The sequence below is a fragment of the Pseudophryne corroboree genome, chromosome 4 (assembly GCF_028390025.1).
Source record: "Pseudophryne corroboree isolate aPseCor3 chromosome 4, aPseCor3.hap2, whole genome shotgun sequence".
In the NCBI taxonomy this organism is placed as follows: Eukaryota; Metazoa; Chordata; class Amphibia; order Anura; family Myobatrachidae; genus Pseudophryne; species Pseudophryne corroboree.
In genome coordinates, this window is record NC_086447.1 from 900427936 (window position 1) to 900444884 (window position 16949).

A 16949-nucleotide genomic window follows, 5' to 3' on the forward strand; every position below is an offset into this window, starting at 1 on the left:
GATAATATCTGGAAGATGCACACAAGAGACCAAAGGCTCTGACACGGTGCCAGTCTTTGCTTTCACTGCATAGTGCCATCTTCCTGAAGATGTCACTGGGAAGATGGTGCAGCGGAGGTAGAGTGACCCTGCTAGCAGCACAAGGTCATTATAACTCTGGGTGCAGAGTGAGTGGTGCGGGGGACCCCCCAGGACCATACACACTGCACCCATTATAAATATGTCTATGCATCTGAGGTTGTTTATCAAGTGCACAATGGGCCTAATTCAGACCTGATCGCAGCAGCAAATGTGTTAGCTAATGGGCAAAACCATGTTGCACTACGGGGGGGGGGGCAGATGTAACATGTGCAGAGAGTTAGATTTGGGTGGGGTGTGTTCACACTGAAATCTAAATTGCCAGAGCCGGTCATAGGCATAGGCAAACTAGGCAATTGCCTAGGGCATTTAATATGCCTAGGGGCATCAGCAGCTTCTGCTGATTAAAATGATATGCGGCATGCCTATATTCTGTGTGTAGCATTTCATATGCAGATACAGCCACAGTCTCACACAGTATATAGGCATGCTGCATATCATTTTAATCAGCAGAAGCTGCCTGTGCATCCTAACCACATAGCAATGCAAGTAAGATGCATTTTCATAAAAAATAGGTGCCCAACGTTAGCATTGAAGCAAAATTTATGAGGACACATCTGTATTCAAGCAGAGGCAGAGGTTACAGTGTTAGTGGCAGTGTGAGTGCTGTGTGCATGTGAGTGGGTTGGTTGTGCAGTATTGTTCGGAATATGTGTAAGGAGCATTATGTGTGTCATGTAAAAATACATTAATAATGTGCAACATATGTGTTAGGGGCACTATGTGTGTCATTATGGGTATAAGGGCATTAATAATGTGCGGCATATGTGTAACAGGGTACTACTGTATGTGTGTCATTACGTGTAAAGGGGCACTAATAATGTGCAGCAAATGTGTAGGTGGCATTATGTGTGTCATTATGTGTATAAGGGCATTAATAATGTGTGGCATATGTGTAAGGGACATTATGTCTAAAAGGGCATTAATAAAGGTTGTCATAATGTGTAAGGCGCATTATGTTTATAAGGATATTAATAAGGTGTCTCATATGTGTAAGGGGCATTACTGTGTGGAATTATGTGTATAAAGGCATTACTAATGTGTGGCATTATGTGTATAAGGTGCTCTACTATGTGGCATTGCGTATAGAAAGGGCACTACTGTGTGGTCTAATGTGAATAAAGAGCAATAGGGTGTGGTGTAATGTGAATAAGGAGCAATTAAGTGTGATGTAATGTGAATAAGGGTCTCTACTGTGAGGAGTAACGTTTATAAGGTAAAGTGATACTACTGTGGTATGTAATATGAATTATGGACACTATCGCATGATCAAATGTGAATAAAGTTGCAGTACTGTGTGGCGTAATTGGAATTGGGGTTACTATTGTGTGGCCATGCCCCTTGCCAGCAAAAACACACCCCAAGCTCAGAGGCGGAACCAGCGGTGGTGCTAGGGGGCACCAGCCAAAATCTTGCCTAGGGCATCATATTGGTTAGGGCCGGCTCTGTAAATTGCAGTGTAAAAATAAAGCAGCCAGTATTTACCCTGCACAGAAACAAAATAACCCACCCAAATCTAACTCTCTCTGCACATGTTACATCTGCCCCCCCCCCTCCTGCAGTGCAACATGGTTTTGCCCATTAGCTAACAAATTTGCTGCTGCGTTCAGATCTGCATAAGGACTTGGATTTCTCTTAAGCTCTGGGTTGGTGACCTTGGGATCATATCCTACACTTTTACACTTCGGCAGAGATGCGCATTTCCAGGAGACGCCAAAAAAAGTTTTTTGTTTTTTTATTTAATATAAGAGTTGGGAGTAATGAGGTAGGATTCAGAGGGTGAACTTTATAAATAATTGACTGAGAATTCAGACATGTTTATAACAATCTAAAATACGTTTTCATTCATGTTCCTAAACTTATGTTGCAACAGGTAATAATCAATTATTTCTATTTCATTTGCAGAGGATAAATTTTGAAAATGATTGGAAAGTGATCACAGTATTTGTTGGCGCCAATGACCTGTGTGCTTTCTGTACCGACAGCGTAAGTCATCTGATATTATTATATGTGGGCAGGGGCGGATTGGGAACAAAAAGCGGCCCTGAAAAATTTGTACTAGTGGCCCCACATGGGCAGCACCAGGGGTGTAAGGTCTGGCCATGGCAGCAGCACCCTCCCCCCAAGACTTTCCAGATAGTGGGGATGTCCAGCATCAAGGGGGAAGTTAAAAGGAAATAATAAATATTATGAGCACATTATATGATACACCTTTAGAATTTAGGAATCTATATCATTCTTTAGAAATATATATTTTCTTGCTTATTACACCAACCGTATCCCAATCACTATTCACTCAATCTTATATGTCAGCCAAGCAGGCAGACAGAGCATACACTAGATCATCTGCAATCACAGGCTAAGTGGCAAAGTAATTTTCATATATGCAAATTATATAGCATCTTATTCATTATGTCTATAAAAAGGACCACATGTCCTCAAACAAAACAGGCCCCACGGGTGCGTCGGCCCACCGGGGATCTTCCCTGTAAACCCTATGGCCAATTCGCCTCTGTATGTGGGCAGTGCATGCAATCTAAGTTTACGTTACTAGCTAATCTATATTATACAGAGGATAATGTACCATGTGCTGTAAACAGGACTTATGCAAGGTTTCTTAGCACCCTGGGCAAAACTTCAGCTTAACACCCATCTCCAACTACTAAAACCAACTTCTGAGACCCCCACACACTGGCTGGCTGTCAATGCTCTACTGCTGCCCCAGAGCTAATGTGGAATTTAGAGAAGGTGAGGGGGGATTATAAATGTTAAGTTTTAGGACAAAGCAAAAAATCTCGTCACAATAAGATGATTGCACACACTTCTTTGTGATGATTTGTTTGAGGTCTTATACACATACAGATATGTCCTCATATACCAATCCTTTTTGTGCCATATTGCACGAGACACATGGCGCGACTTAGACAATCCGCCACAGATAGTGATTATCAGACTTTTTTACTTTTACCTAAATTTAGAATCTCATTCGTGTCACAAACGCATACAAAGGTGCTTGTAGTGTACTAGGAACTAGGATTAGTGTTTTTGGAGAGTCTCATTCATATTGGACCGCTGTCTTTTACTTTTTAGGGCTCTATTTTCCCAATTATCAGGTTTTAAACTAGATAATTATAATTTCTCTAACGTCCTAAGTGGATGCTGGGGACTCCGTAAGGACCATGGGGATTAGCGGCTCCGCAGGAGACTGGGCACAAAAGTAAAGCTTTAGAACTACCTGGTGTGCACTGGCTCCTCCCCCTATGACCCTCCTCCAAGCCTCAGTTAGATTTTTGTGCCCGAACGAGAAGGGTGCACACTAGGTGGCTCTCCTGAGCTGCTTAGTGAAAAGTTTAGTTTTAGGTTTTTTATTTTGAGTGAGACCTGCTGGCAACAGGCTCACTGCATCGAGGGACTAAGGGGAGAAGAAGCGAACTCACCTGCGTGCAGAGTGGATTGGGCTTCTTAGGCTACTGGACATTAGCTCCAGAGGGACGATCACAGGCCCAGCCATGGATGGGTCCCAGAGCCGCGCCGCCGGCCCCCTTACAGAGCCAGAAGACAGAAGAGGTCCGGAAAATCGGCGGCAGAAGACGTCCTGTCTTCAACATGGTAGCGCACAGCACTGCAGCTGTGCGCCATTGCTCTCAGCACACTTCACACTCCGGTCACTGAGGGTGCAGGGCGCTGGGGGGGGGGCGCCCTGAGACGCAATAAAAACACCTTGGATGGCAAAAAATGCATCACATATAGCTCCTGGGCTATATGGATGAATTTAACCCCTGCCAGAATACATAGAAAAACGGGAGATAAGGCCGCCGATAAGGGGGCGGAGCCTATCTCCTCAGCACACTGGCGCCATTTTCCCTCACAGCTCCATTGGAGGGAAGCTCCCTGGCTCTCCCCTGCAGTCACTACACTACAGAAAGGGTTAAAAAAGAGAAGGGGGGCACTAATTACGCGCAGTATTAAAGATACAGCAGCTATAAGGGGAAAAAACACTTATATAAGGTTATCCCTGTATATATATAGCGCTCTGGTGTGTGCTGGCAAACTCTCCCTCTGTCTCCCCAAAGGGCTAGTGGGGTCCTGTCCTCTATCAGAGCATTCCCTGTGTGTGTGCTGTATGTCGGTACGTTTGTGTCGACATGTATGAGGAGAAAAATGATGTGGAGACGGAGCAGATTTGCCTGTAATAGTGATGTCACCCCCTAGGGGGTCGACACCTGAGTGGATGAACTGTTGGAAGGAATTACGTAACAGTGTCAGCTCTGTATAAAAGACAGTGGTTGACATGAGACAGCCGGCTACTCAGCTTGTGCCTGTCCAGACGTCTCATAGGCCGTCAGGGGCTCTAAAGCGCCCGTTACCTCAGATGGCAGATATAGACGCCGACACGGATACTGACTCCAGTGTCGACGGTGAAGAGACAAATGTGACTTCCAGTAGGGCCACACGTTACATGATTGAGGCAATGAAAAATGTTTTACACATTTCTGATAATACGAGTACCACCAAAAAGGGGTATTATGTTCGGTGAGGAAAAACTACCTGTAGTTTTCCTGAATCTGAGAAATTAAATGAGGTGTGTGATGATGCGTGGTTTTCCCCCGATAACAACTGATAATTTCTAAAATGTTATTTGCATTATATCCTTTCCCGCCAGAGGTTAGGGTGCGTTGGGAAACACCCCCTAGGGTGGATAAAGCGCTCACACGCTTGTAAGAACAAGGGCTCTACCCTCTCCTGAGATGGCCGCCCTTAAGGATCCTGCTGATAGAAAGCAGGAGGGCATCCTAAAAGGTATTTACACACATACTGGTGTTATACTGCGACCAGCAATCGCCTCAGCCTGGATGTGCAGTGCTGGGTTGGCGTGGTCGGATTCCCTGACTGAAAATATTGATACCCTAGATAGGGACAGTATATTATTGCCTATAGAGCATTTAAAAGATGCATTTCTATATATGCGTGATGCACAGCGGAATATTTGCCGACTGGCATCAAGTCTAAGTGCGTTGTCCATTTCTACCAGTAGAGGGTTATGGACACGACAGTGGTCAGGTGATGCGGATTCCAAACGGCATTTGGAAGTATTGCCTTATTAAGGGGAGGAGTTATTTGGGGTCGGTCTTTCAGACCTGGTGGCCACGGCAACGGCTGGGAAATCCACGTTTGTACCCCAGGTCGCCTCTCAACATGAGAAGACGCCGTATTATCAGGCGCAGTCTTTTCGTGGGCAAGCGGGCAAAAGGTTCCTCATTTCTGCCCCGTGACAGAGGGAGAGGAAAAAGGCTGCAGAAATCAGCCAGTTCCCAGGAACAGAAACCCTCTCCCGCCTCTGCCAAGCCATCAGTATGACGCTGGGGCTTTACAAGCAGAATCAGGCACGGTGGGGGCCCGTCTCAATGAATTTCAGCGCGCAGTGGGCTCACTCGCAAGTAGACCCCTGGATCCTTCAGGTGATATCTCAGGGTTACAAATTGGAATTCGAGACGTCTCCCCCTCGCCGTTTCCTAAAGTCGGCTTTACCGATGTCTCCTTCTGACAGGGAGACAGTTTTGGAAGCCATTCACAAGCTGTATTCCCAGCAGGTGATAATCAAGGTACCCCTCCTGCAACAGGGAACGGGGTATTATTCCACACTGTTGTGGTACCGAAGCCGAACGGCTCGGTGAGACCGATTCTAAATCTAAAATCTTTGAACACTTACATACAGAGGTTCAAATTCAAGATTGAGTCACTCAGAGCAGTGATTGCGAACCTGGAAAAAGAGGACTACATGATGTCTCGGTACATCAAGGATGCTTACCTTCATGTCCCAATTTACCCTTCTCACCAAGGGTACCTCAGGTTTATGGTACAGAACTGTCACTATCAGTTTTAGACGCTGCCGTATGGATGGTCCACGGCACCCCGGGTCTTTACCAAGGTAATGGCCGAAATGATGATACTCCTTCGAAGGAAGGGAATTTTAGTTATCCCTTACTTGGACGATTCCCTGATAAGGGTAAGATCCAGGGAACAGTTGGAGGTCGGTGTAGCACTATCTCAGGTAGTGTTGCGGCAGCACGATTGGATTCTCAATATTCCAAAATCGCAGCTGATTCTGACGACTCGTCTTCTGTTCTTAGGGATGATCCTGGACACAGTTCAGAAAAAGGTGTTTCTCCCGGAGGAGAAAGTCAGGGAGTTATCCGAGCTAGTCGGGAACCTCCTATAACCGAGCCAAGTCTCAGTACATCAATGAGATGGTTCTGAAAAGAATGGTGGCTTCCTATGAAGCAATCCCATGCGGCAGATTCCACGCAAGAACTTTCCAGTGGGACCTGCTGGACAAATGCTCTGGGTCGCATCTTCAGATGCATCAGCGGATAACCCTGTCACCAAGCACAAGGGTGTCTCTCCTGTGGTGGTTGCAGAGTGCTCATCTTCTAGAGGGCCGCACATTCAGGACTGGGTCCTGGTGACCACGGATGCCAGCCTGCGAGGCTGGGGAGCAGTCACACAGGGAAGGAATTTCCAGAGCTTATGGTCAAGCCTGGAGACATCACTTCACATAAATATCCTGAAGCTAAGGGCCATTTACAATGCTCTAAGCTCAGCAAGACCTCTGCTTCAAGGTCACCCGGAGTTGATCCATTCGGACAACATCACGGCAGTCACCCACGTAAACAGACAGGGTGACACAAGAAGCAGAAGGGCAATGGCAGAAGCTGCAAGGATTCTTCGCTGGGCGGAAAATCATGTGATAGCACTGTCAGCAGTATTCATTCCGGGAGTGGACAACTGGGAAGCAGACTTCCTGAGCAGACACGACCTCCACCCGGGAGAGTGGGGACTTCACCCAGAAGTTTTCCACATGTTTATAAAACTCGACAAGTATTGCGCCAGGTCAAGGGACCCTCAGGCAATAGCTGTAGACGCTCTGGTAACACAGTGGGTGTACCAGTCAGTGTATGTGTTCCCTCCTCTGCCTCTCATAACCAAGGTACTGAGAATTATAAGATGGAGAGGAGTAAGCACTATATTCGTGGCTCCGGATTGGCCAAGAAGGACTTGGTAACCGGAACTTCAAGAGATGCTCACGGAGGATCCGTGGCCTCTACCTCTAAGAAGGGACCTGCTCCAGCAAGGACCCTGTCTGTTCCAAGACTTACCGCGGCTGCGTTTAACGGCAGGGCGGTTGAACGCCGGATCCTGAAGGAAAAAGGCATTCCGGATGAAGTCATCCCTATCCTGATCAAAGCCAGGAAAGATATAACTGCAAAACATTATCACCGCATTTGGCGAAAATATGTTGCGTGGTGCGAGGCCAGTAAGGCCCCGACGGAGGAATTTTCAACTAGGTCGATTCCTACATTTCCTGCAAACAGGAGTGTCTATGGGCCTGAAATGGGGGTCCATTAAGGTTCAAATTTCGGCCCTGTCAATTTTCTTCCAAAAAAGAACTAGCTTCAGTCCCTGAAGTTCAGACGTTTGTGAAAGGGGTACTGTATATACAGCCTCCTTTTGTGCCTCCAGTGGCACCTTGGGATCAAAATGTAGTTTTTGGGTTCCAAAAGTCACATTGGTTTGAACCACTTAAATATGTGGAGTTAAAATATCTCACATGGAAAGTGGTCATGCTGTTGGCCCTGGCCTGGGCCAGGTGCGTGTCAGAATTGGCGGCTTTATCCTGTAAAAGCCCTCATCTGATTTTCCATTCGGACAGGGCGGAATTGAGGACTTGTCCTCAGTTTCTCCCTAAGGTGGTTTTCAGCGTTTCACCTGAATCAACCTATTGTGATGCCTGCGGCTACTAGGGACTTGGAGGACTCCAAGTTGCTAGACGTTGTCAGAGCCCTGGAAATATAGGTTTCCAGGACGGCTGGAGTCAGAAAATCTGACTCGTTGTTTATAAACCTCACAAGTCAGATGCATCCACGCGCCACTCAAGCACACTTATCTTATAAAATAAAGACACAACAACTGTAATTGGCGTGAAAGGGGTCAGCTTTTATTTTCTGACTGAGAGGAAGGCCTATTAAAATACTAAAACTAAAATGCAGACTTCCCTCTCTAACTAAGGTGGCGGGGAGAAGAACGGTTAAGCATGATAAACGTAACATGGGTGATCAATGTTATAATACAGAAAAACAAGCAATAAAAACATATGTGTGAGGGAGCCTTCTGCCCCAGATGTTCCGGGATCGGCCTCCTGCCTCCATCCCAGACATCGAAAATCAAAAATCCAAGGACAGGGGTCGACCTTCTGCCACTACCCCTGCCCACCAATAGTTGCAGGGACGGAGGTAAGCTCCGCCCCTACATGGTAAAAATTGGGCCACCGGCCCCACCATCCACATATGTTTATACCAGTTATATGGACCCACTTGGTAAAGCGATGCCCGTAAACTAATTATGAAACTATAAAATTTACCTAAAAGTACACCCAAACTTACTAACCTTGAACTGATAATTAAAATTAAGTAACCGTTCAGAAACCGGCCACCAAAAGCCGACACAATGAACCCGACTGTAGAACAAATGAAGTAAAAACAAAACCAAGTCCCCAGGGCGGGAGGGCGGGTCACGAGAAGAGCTGAAAAGAGGGAGGAAGTACCATGTCAGCAGCCTATATGTATGACAGGCCAGCCCCTATACATGATCCAGCCAATCAGCCCCTCGGACCCTCTCTCCACGTTCCTCCCACCACAAAACATTAACCCCTTCCAAGCCAAGCTGATGCATTGAGCGGCGCTGCGGAAGCCCCGACTGTGCGTTTATGCCGCTATGGTCACAGTATGTTCCCTACGCGGTCTTAAACCTCACAAGTCAGATGCATCCACGCGCCACTCAAGCACACTTATCTTATAAAATAAAGACACAACAACTGTAATTGGCGTGAAAGGGGTCAGCTTTTATTTTCTGACTGAGAGGAAGGCCTATTAAAATACTAAAACTAAAATGCAGACTTCCCTCTCTAACTAAGGTGGCGGGGAGAAGAACGGTTAAGCATGATAAACGTAACATGGGTGATCAATGTTATAATACAGAAAAACAAGCAATAAAAACATATGTGTGAGGGAGCCTTCTGCCCCAGATGTTCCGGGATCGGCCTCCTGCCTCCATCCCAGACATCGAAAATCAAAAATCCAAGGACAGGGGTCGACCTTCTGCCACTACCCCTGCCCACCAATAGTTGCAGGGACGGAGGTAAGCTCCGCCCCTACATGGTAAAAATTGGGCCACCGGCCCCACCATCCACATATGTTTATACCAGTTATATGGACCCACTTGGTAAAGCGATGCCCGTAAACTAATTATGAAACTATAAAATTTACCTAAAAGTACACCCAGACTTACTAACCTTGAACTGATAATTAAAATTAAGTAACCGTTCAGAAACCGGCCAACTGCCAGGTTACCAACCTGCCACCGCCACCTACTCCGAAAAGACTAACTAAAGGGACCTAAAAAGCAGAACAAAACAAACGAAAGAGACCTAAAAGTAGAACACGGACTAACGCAACGGAACCCAAGAAAAACTACCTAAAGGGGCCTAAGAATGTGAAAAATGACCTCCAAGAAGATCAGCGTACCAGCCGACGACTAGATGCACCCCGTCATACCAGTACTGTGACGGATCATGGAAGGAGATACCACCGTGCGGCAAGACCAGGTCGCCATGCTGGAGGACAGCATGACCGACAACCGCATTGACCCGGTTAAAGGCTCCAGGCCAAGACCGCCGAGGGACGATGGCTGACCAGAGGATCAGGCAATACAGCCAGTCAGCCATAAGTTTTAACAGCTGACGTCGAATCATATAAAGTGCGGATCTAACCGCCGTCCTGCAAAAGAAGGGTGTGACGCAGGTTAATAAACAAATAAAGATAGTATGAGTAGTGGAAGGGCAACCTAACTGCATCCCTAATGGGGAGGGGGTTTTGGGGGGAAGGGTCGCCCAATTTGACTTGAGGCAAAAACACAAAACTTCGTTAGCCGGCAAAAACCGTAATTAAAACCAACGATAAAACAAAAATTCCTCAAGGCCCCCGCAATCGCAAAGTGCAACTGCGACGAGCGGCTAGTCCTCAAAGGGGCGCACTGGGAGGAAAAAGCCTGATATAGCGTATGACTGCACCAGACCTCCACCTACCCAGTGCCCGGACTTCGACTTCGGACCAACCCGCCGCAGCGGCTGCTGACGCAGCGCCGATGCGGAAAGAGTGAGTCCCAGTGTCGGCCGGAGATAGACCCGGGTACAAAAGACAACGCTCCAAAACCGACCGGGAGTGATATCTGGACAATGGGGCACCATCCCGATGGACGAGCCACCCGGTGGCCGTTGGAGGCAGAAGGGACGAACAAGCCCGGATCGCGGACACTGGACAAATGCCCCGCGCACGAGCCTGACCCATTCGAACCCACTGCCCCGTGCCGGCCACGTCCGTCCTGGAGCGCTGAATCTGACACCACAAACCGTCGGGGCATACGACGACGCAGGCCGCCAGCATGGGCGAGGCTGAAGTCCGAGAGACGGACCACAGCTCACCACCCTGGGCGCACCGTGGAAGGCCATCGTAAAGGCCGTCATGAAGAGGCGAACCTCGTATCCCATATCGTAACCCCGTATCCTCGTATTGTGAGCGCCGAATCCTACACCCCAAACCTTCGGGGCATACGTCGACGGCCTCTATTGACTGAAAGGAAGGCCTATTAATCTAAACTTGGATGAAAAAACTCCCTGTCTAACTAAGGGACGGTTGAAAATATTTTTCACACATAGCAGAAAGCAGACAGCTCAGGAAAATAAAATATCTCAAAATCATAATTGAAATAATAACCTAAATGTTGGAGGGCCATCTGCCCCGATGTTCTGGGATCGGCCTAAGGGCCCTCTGCCCCGATGTTCTGGGATCGGCCTTCTGCCACCATCCCTAAGGGCCTGCTACCCAGATGTTATGGGATCGGCCTTCTGCTACCATCCCTGAGGGCCTGCTACCCAGATGTTATGGGATCGGCCTTCTGCCACCATCCCTGAGGGCATGCTACCCAGATGTTATGGGATCGGCCTTCTGCCACTATCCCTGAGGGCCTGCTACCCAGATGTTATGGGATCGGCCTTTTGCCACTATCCCTGAGAGCCAGCTATCCAGATGTTATGGGATCGGCCTTCTGCCACCATCCCAGCGATCCCAAATGCAATGCAACTATGGGCCATCTGCCTTGTGAGGGGTCCTACCCACTATGGCCCCTCTCCAGAAGGTAGCAATTTGGCCAGATAAGCCGTAAAAAGTTGCAGGAGCCAAAACCTGTGGGCTAAATCCTCCAATCCGCACACAGAAGCAGTAGAGCAGCAGGAGCTAACTGCCGAAACCACTGCCATTCGCCGCGAGAAAGGGTATCATCAATTTTGTTGCGCTCAGCCGGGACATGCTTGTCTCGCAACGTAATGTTGGTCACCTTGCATAGCAAGACTATCTGGGCGAAGACCAGCAGTCCAGCAAGGCTGTGAACTCCTGCCTAATGATGGCAAAAACACGGCCAAATTGTCGCGAAGGAAGACCACCTGTTTTTTACGCCGGGCATAGCGCCAGAGCGCCCCTGTGCCCAGTATGGGAAAAATATCCAGCAACAGCAAGAATCGCAATCACCAGAGGCGTCCGTAAAAACTCCAGAGAGGAGGTGAAACGAACTAGAAATCCGTCCCAAATACGTAAATACCTCGAGTGCTAAACTAAGAAAATGATGAGGGCGTCCAATCCCAACTGTCGGCCGTTCCAATTTCCCACAGAAAACTCTACCTATGGGGATAACCTTCCCCACAAAAAGAAACAGGCCACAGAAGGATTGAGCCTGTTGTAGAGTAAGCTTGTCCGCGGCGAGCTAATAGAGGATACCATCGGGCAGACGCAACACCTTGTCCCCAAAAAGCCTTCAGAGACCAGCGACTGTATCCATCTGAATCCCGAGGTAAACAAGGAGGCTGAGGGACCTTGCCAATGGCCAACCATAGTAAGACGACGCAGCGAACAGAGCCAGGTGGGACGAGCAAAGAGAATCATCCAGGTAGGGCGACATACCCCGCTAGCCCGTCGCCTGCTGCAGACCCCAGCGGAGGAAAGAACTGCACCTTGCAAAGTCAGCGCACAAGAGAGAAAAAACCCACGGGGAGGCAGCGATGGATGTTGTAGCCATCATCCAGTTGAAAACCCATAAATCGAAAGACAAAAAGGTGCAGCGGGAGGAGCGAAATGCTGACGCGATATCCAATTCACACATTACCGCCCGGACCAAAGGACCGAATGGCATCTATGGCCGAATCAAGCTTATAGATAGGTGAACGACCCTACCTGATAATAGGGATAGCCTCATCAAAACCGATGACCCGATAGGACAGGAACGATGGATGAGAAAGCCTATCCTCCCGGCCAACGACAATGCAGCCGCAACCTTCTGCCGGAGCACGCCCAGAAACTCCCGAGCCGAATGCAAGTTAGTACTAGCCCCGGGACCTCCCAGTCCATGTATCGGCAAGAGGAAACCAGGTGCGTAAACCCGAGTATAAGAATAGGAGGTCCACCGGCCGCGGGAACCGTCGCAGCCAGGGTATGAACGCCCGAAGTCTAATTGGGGTGGGGTCTGTGGCCAGCGCTTGGGGCCGCGGCACTGCGGGCCGGAATTACCCCTGTGCCGTGTACTGAGGCAGTCCTTGATCCTGTGGCCTCCGCCACAGCTGGTGCAGGAGTGACGCATACGACACCCTCCACCCCAAACCGCATTGGGCAGGATTGAAAGCGAAGCATTAACCATGCCCCGCCCGCCATGAACCCCCTAAAAAGCCGGCAGAATGAGAGGCAGGTCGTGGAACCCGTCGTTCCTGCTGTACCGACTGAACCCTGCGGCAGCTCCGAGCACAATACCACATACTTTTAACCGAAGGTATAGATTTGCCGCCCATGCTGTTTGCGCCGGAAGTCCTCGTAGTAACTCCCCCAAGTATGGTACAGCACGTGTATCAGGAATTGATGGCGCATGATGGTCATGTGTTCGTCCGGGCGCGTCTCTGAGTAACACGCCGCAAAGATCAACAGGATCTAACTAAAGTCTGGTAGGAGCACAAAGCGTCCTCGCTGCCCCGGCCCTTTTGCTTAGCTGAAAGCAAGGCTATACGAGCATCGCTAGTAAGGGCAAAATATAGACATATAGGCCCTTACGGATCCAGTCTCGGACCCGGGGCCGCAGACCACGGTACATTGCTGTGTTGGCGCAGTAAACGGAGTCTGACTCCACCGACGCGTGCGAGGCGGAAGAGGGAAAATGCCATTGCTGCCGCCGTGTTTGACGCTTGACCCTGTCCCAACCATCGTCGTAGGAGGACACCCTCTGAGGACGTGGAGGCAAGGGAAGAGTCCGTGCCCCGACACCTGCGCCTATCGCGCTTGCCGTTAACCTTACGCGCTGCTAGATGAGCGGGACTGAGTACTAGATCCCCACCCCCACTATGGGGTGAAAGTGCGCTCCCCTTGGACCAGTCAGGGTCCACTGAAGACTCACCAGTACGAGGGGGAACTCCATCCGTCCCGACTTGTGGATCCGCCGACTGACTACAGTCCTGGCCCAACGTCCGCGGCTGGGGAAACAAAAGAGAGACAATGTTCCCCTCATGAACCAGCAGCCGCCGGGAGTGGGGCGGGCGGGGCGACCGTCGAGCCAGAGGCCCGGAGCGAGATAAGAAATTGTGCAATGCTATCCTCCAAAGAAGAAGTGGCCAGACACGGTCCCCCGGGTACGGAGGATAACAAGGGAGCCACAGCCGACAGAGGCACAAATGGCTCTAAGATCAGACCAAGAACGCGAGTCGCACGCCCCACGGGAGCTTCGCAAACCTCCCGTCGGGAGCAAGGACTCCGATGATCCCTCACTGTGAGGTACAATGGCACGTCCGCTCCGCTACGATACCCCCCGACCGGAACGGCCGCGCCGCGACCTCCTCTCATCCCGAGCATTAGCCCCGGGAGGAGAAACCGGAGAATTGCCAGAACTAGAAAGAGGCAGCTCCACGTCTGACTGAGAGCTATCCGTTGAAGCGACGGAAGCCGGCATCCGGACGCGGGGCGGGACAGAACGCACGCCTCCCGCCGTCGCACGCCGGCCTCGTATGAGACTGGTAGGGGCCACACTGTCACGGCTGGCTGCAGTACGAAGAGGCCTGTGAGCAGACCCGGAAGGGGCTGGTACCACGGATCCAGCCATGGCAGGAGAGGCCAGGTGGCCCGACCCACCGTGGGCGGGCGCGGCACGCCCCAGGCCGACAGTTTTTTCAATGGACATCGCCGGCAGCAGCCCATCCGCAGCCGCAGAGCGGGTGTGTGGCCCCACCATGCCACAGGAGGGAGCCTGCCGGTGGGCTTGTCCCCGGGGCGCACTAACAGGCCTCATATGGGCCCCTGTAGTCCCCATGGCGGTAGTGGCACGCGCACGCTGGCCAGACCCCTGCCTGGCAGCTACGCGATCCACCCTCCCTCCTGCTGATACAATATATAATATGGGCTTTCCCACCCTTTAATATAATTGCAGCCATAGTGGGGATTGAACTTAGGACCCACTATACTACTAAGTGTGGCCGGGCGGGCGATGCGCAGGGCGGGAGACTGTTCCCGGCCCCACGTGGTCAGCCCCTACAGCAGCAGCCACGAGCAGTGGATCCAGGGACAGCAGGACACTGTCCCTGGCAGTCCGCCTCAGACGGGCGCGTCCCCGTCCCCCCCGTCGCTCCGTCTAGCGCCGCCGCCAGCGGCGGTGACGGAGACGGGAACAGGTGCCGAAGGGGAGTGCGAGTGGGCAGCCCCGAGCAGTGGATCCAGGGACAGCAGGACACTGTCCCTGGCAGGCCGCCTCAGACGGGCGCGTCCCCCCCCGTCGCTCCGTCTAGCGCCGCAGCCAGCGGCGGTGACGGAGACGGGAACAGGTGCCGAAGGGGAGTGCGAGCGGGCGGGCGTACACGGACGCGCGCGGCCGGAGTCTCCAGCGCAGAGGGCGCAACAGGTCTTCCCCGTTACGGCTGGACACCATCAGAGTCCATAAGCCGTGTGGGGAGCCCTGCGCTGCGCCTTGCCAGTCAGCCACAGAGACCTGCATTTCCCCCCCTGAGAGATGTAAGGAGAAAGGAGGGGGGAAGTGAGAAGAATGCCAACTGCAAAATGAAGATAGTAATAGTTAGGAGAAGGGAGATAAAGGGACAGCAGAGAGAGTATAGAAGATAATAAGGGGAGAGAATAAAAAAAGGAATAAAGTGATAGGAAAATTAAATACTGTAAGCAATATAAGAGATAAATAAAAAGGGGGTTACTTAGCAGTTCCACGAGAAGAGCTGAAAAGAGGGAGGAAGTACCATGTCAGCAGCCTATATGTATGACAGGCCAGCCCCTATACATGATCCAGCCAATCAGCCCCTCGGACCCTCTCTCCACGTTCCTCCCACCACAAAACATTAACCCCTTCCAAGCCAAGCTGATGCATTGAGCGGCGCTGCGGAAGCCCCGACTGTGCGTTTATGCCGCTATGGTCACAGTATGTTCCCTACGCGGTCTTTCTGTATGCACCCAACAAGCTGGGTGCTCCTGCTTCTAAGCAGACTATTGCTCGCTGGATTTGTAGTACAATTCAGCTTGCACATTCTGTGGCAGGCCTGCCACAGCCAAAATCTGTAAATGCCCATTCCACAAGGAAGGTGGGCTCATCTTGGGCGGCTGCCCGAGGGGTCTCGGCTTTACAACTTTGCCGAGCAGCTACTTGGTCAGGAGCAAATACGTTTGTAAAATTCTACAAATTTGATACCCTGGCTGAGGAGGACCGGGAGTTCTCTCATTTGGTGCTGCAGAGTCATCCGCACTCTCCCGCCCGTTTGGGAGCTTTGGTATAATCCCCATGGTCCTTACGGAGTCCCCAGCTTCCACTTAGGACGTTAGAGAAAATAAGAATTTACTTACCGATAATTCTATTTCTCGTAGTCCGTAGTGGATGCTGGGCGCCCATCCCAAGTGCGGATTGTCTGCAATACTGGTACATAGTTATTGTTACCAGAAAATCGGGTTATTGCTGTAGTGAGCCATCTTTTCTAGAGGCTCCTCTGTTATCATGCTGTTAACTGGGTTTAGATCACAAGTTATATGGTGTGATTGGTGTGGCTGGTATGAGTCTTACCCGGGATTCAAAATCCTTCCTTATTGTGTACGCTCGTCCGGGCACAGTATCCTAACTGAGGCTTGGAGGAGGGTCATAGGGGGAGGAGCCAGTGCACACCAGGTAGTTCTAAAGCTTTACTTTTGTGCCCAGTCTCCTGCGGAGCCGCTAATCCCCATGGTCCTTACGGAGTCCCCAGCATCCACTACGGACTACGAGAAATAGAATTATCGGTAAGTAAATTCTTATTTTCTAATCACTGCTGTTCGCGGTAAATAAAAACATTATGGTTCGCCTGAATGTGTCATTAAGCGCTCGCAGGGACAAGGGCCATAGGCGCCGATTCCGTGGGTGTTCCCGGGCCCGAGCACCCACGGACAATCGGAGCACCCACGGAACCAGCCGCTGCGGTAGCGCTTCCGTACAGTGCAGTGTAAAAAAAAACCCCACCAAATGGCCGCCGCTAAGGAGGAGACAGACACTAGTGGTCACATTTGACCTCTAGCGCCTGTCTTCCCGGCGGCAGGCATTTGTGACGCAAATGAGATTCTAAATTTAGGTAAAAGTGAAAGTCTGATAATCATTATCTGTGGTGGATTGTCTAAGTTGCGCCATGTGTCTCGTGCCATATGGCACAAAAA

The 16949-nt window shown here is 50.4% G+C and overlaps 1 protein-coding gene across 1 annotated transcript in view; it reads left to right on the forward strand.

Moving 5' to 3' along the window:
• The window catches only part of PLB1 (phospholipase B1), a 191824-nt gene that overhangs the window by 107988 nt on the left and 66887 nt on the right, over positions 1–16949 (forward strand). Inside the window, exon 33 of the mRNA XM_063919416.1 lies at positions 2044–2124. Coding sequence (XP_063775486.1) covers positions 2044–2124 — 81 coding nt within the window. The remainder of the gene's footprint in view (positions 1–2043; positions 2125–16949) is intronic.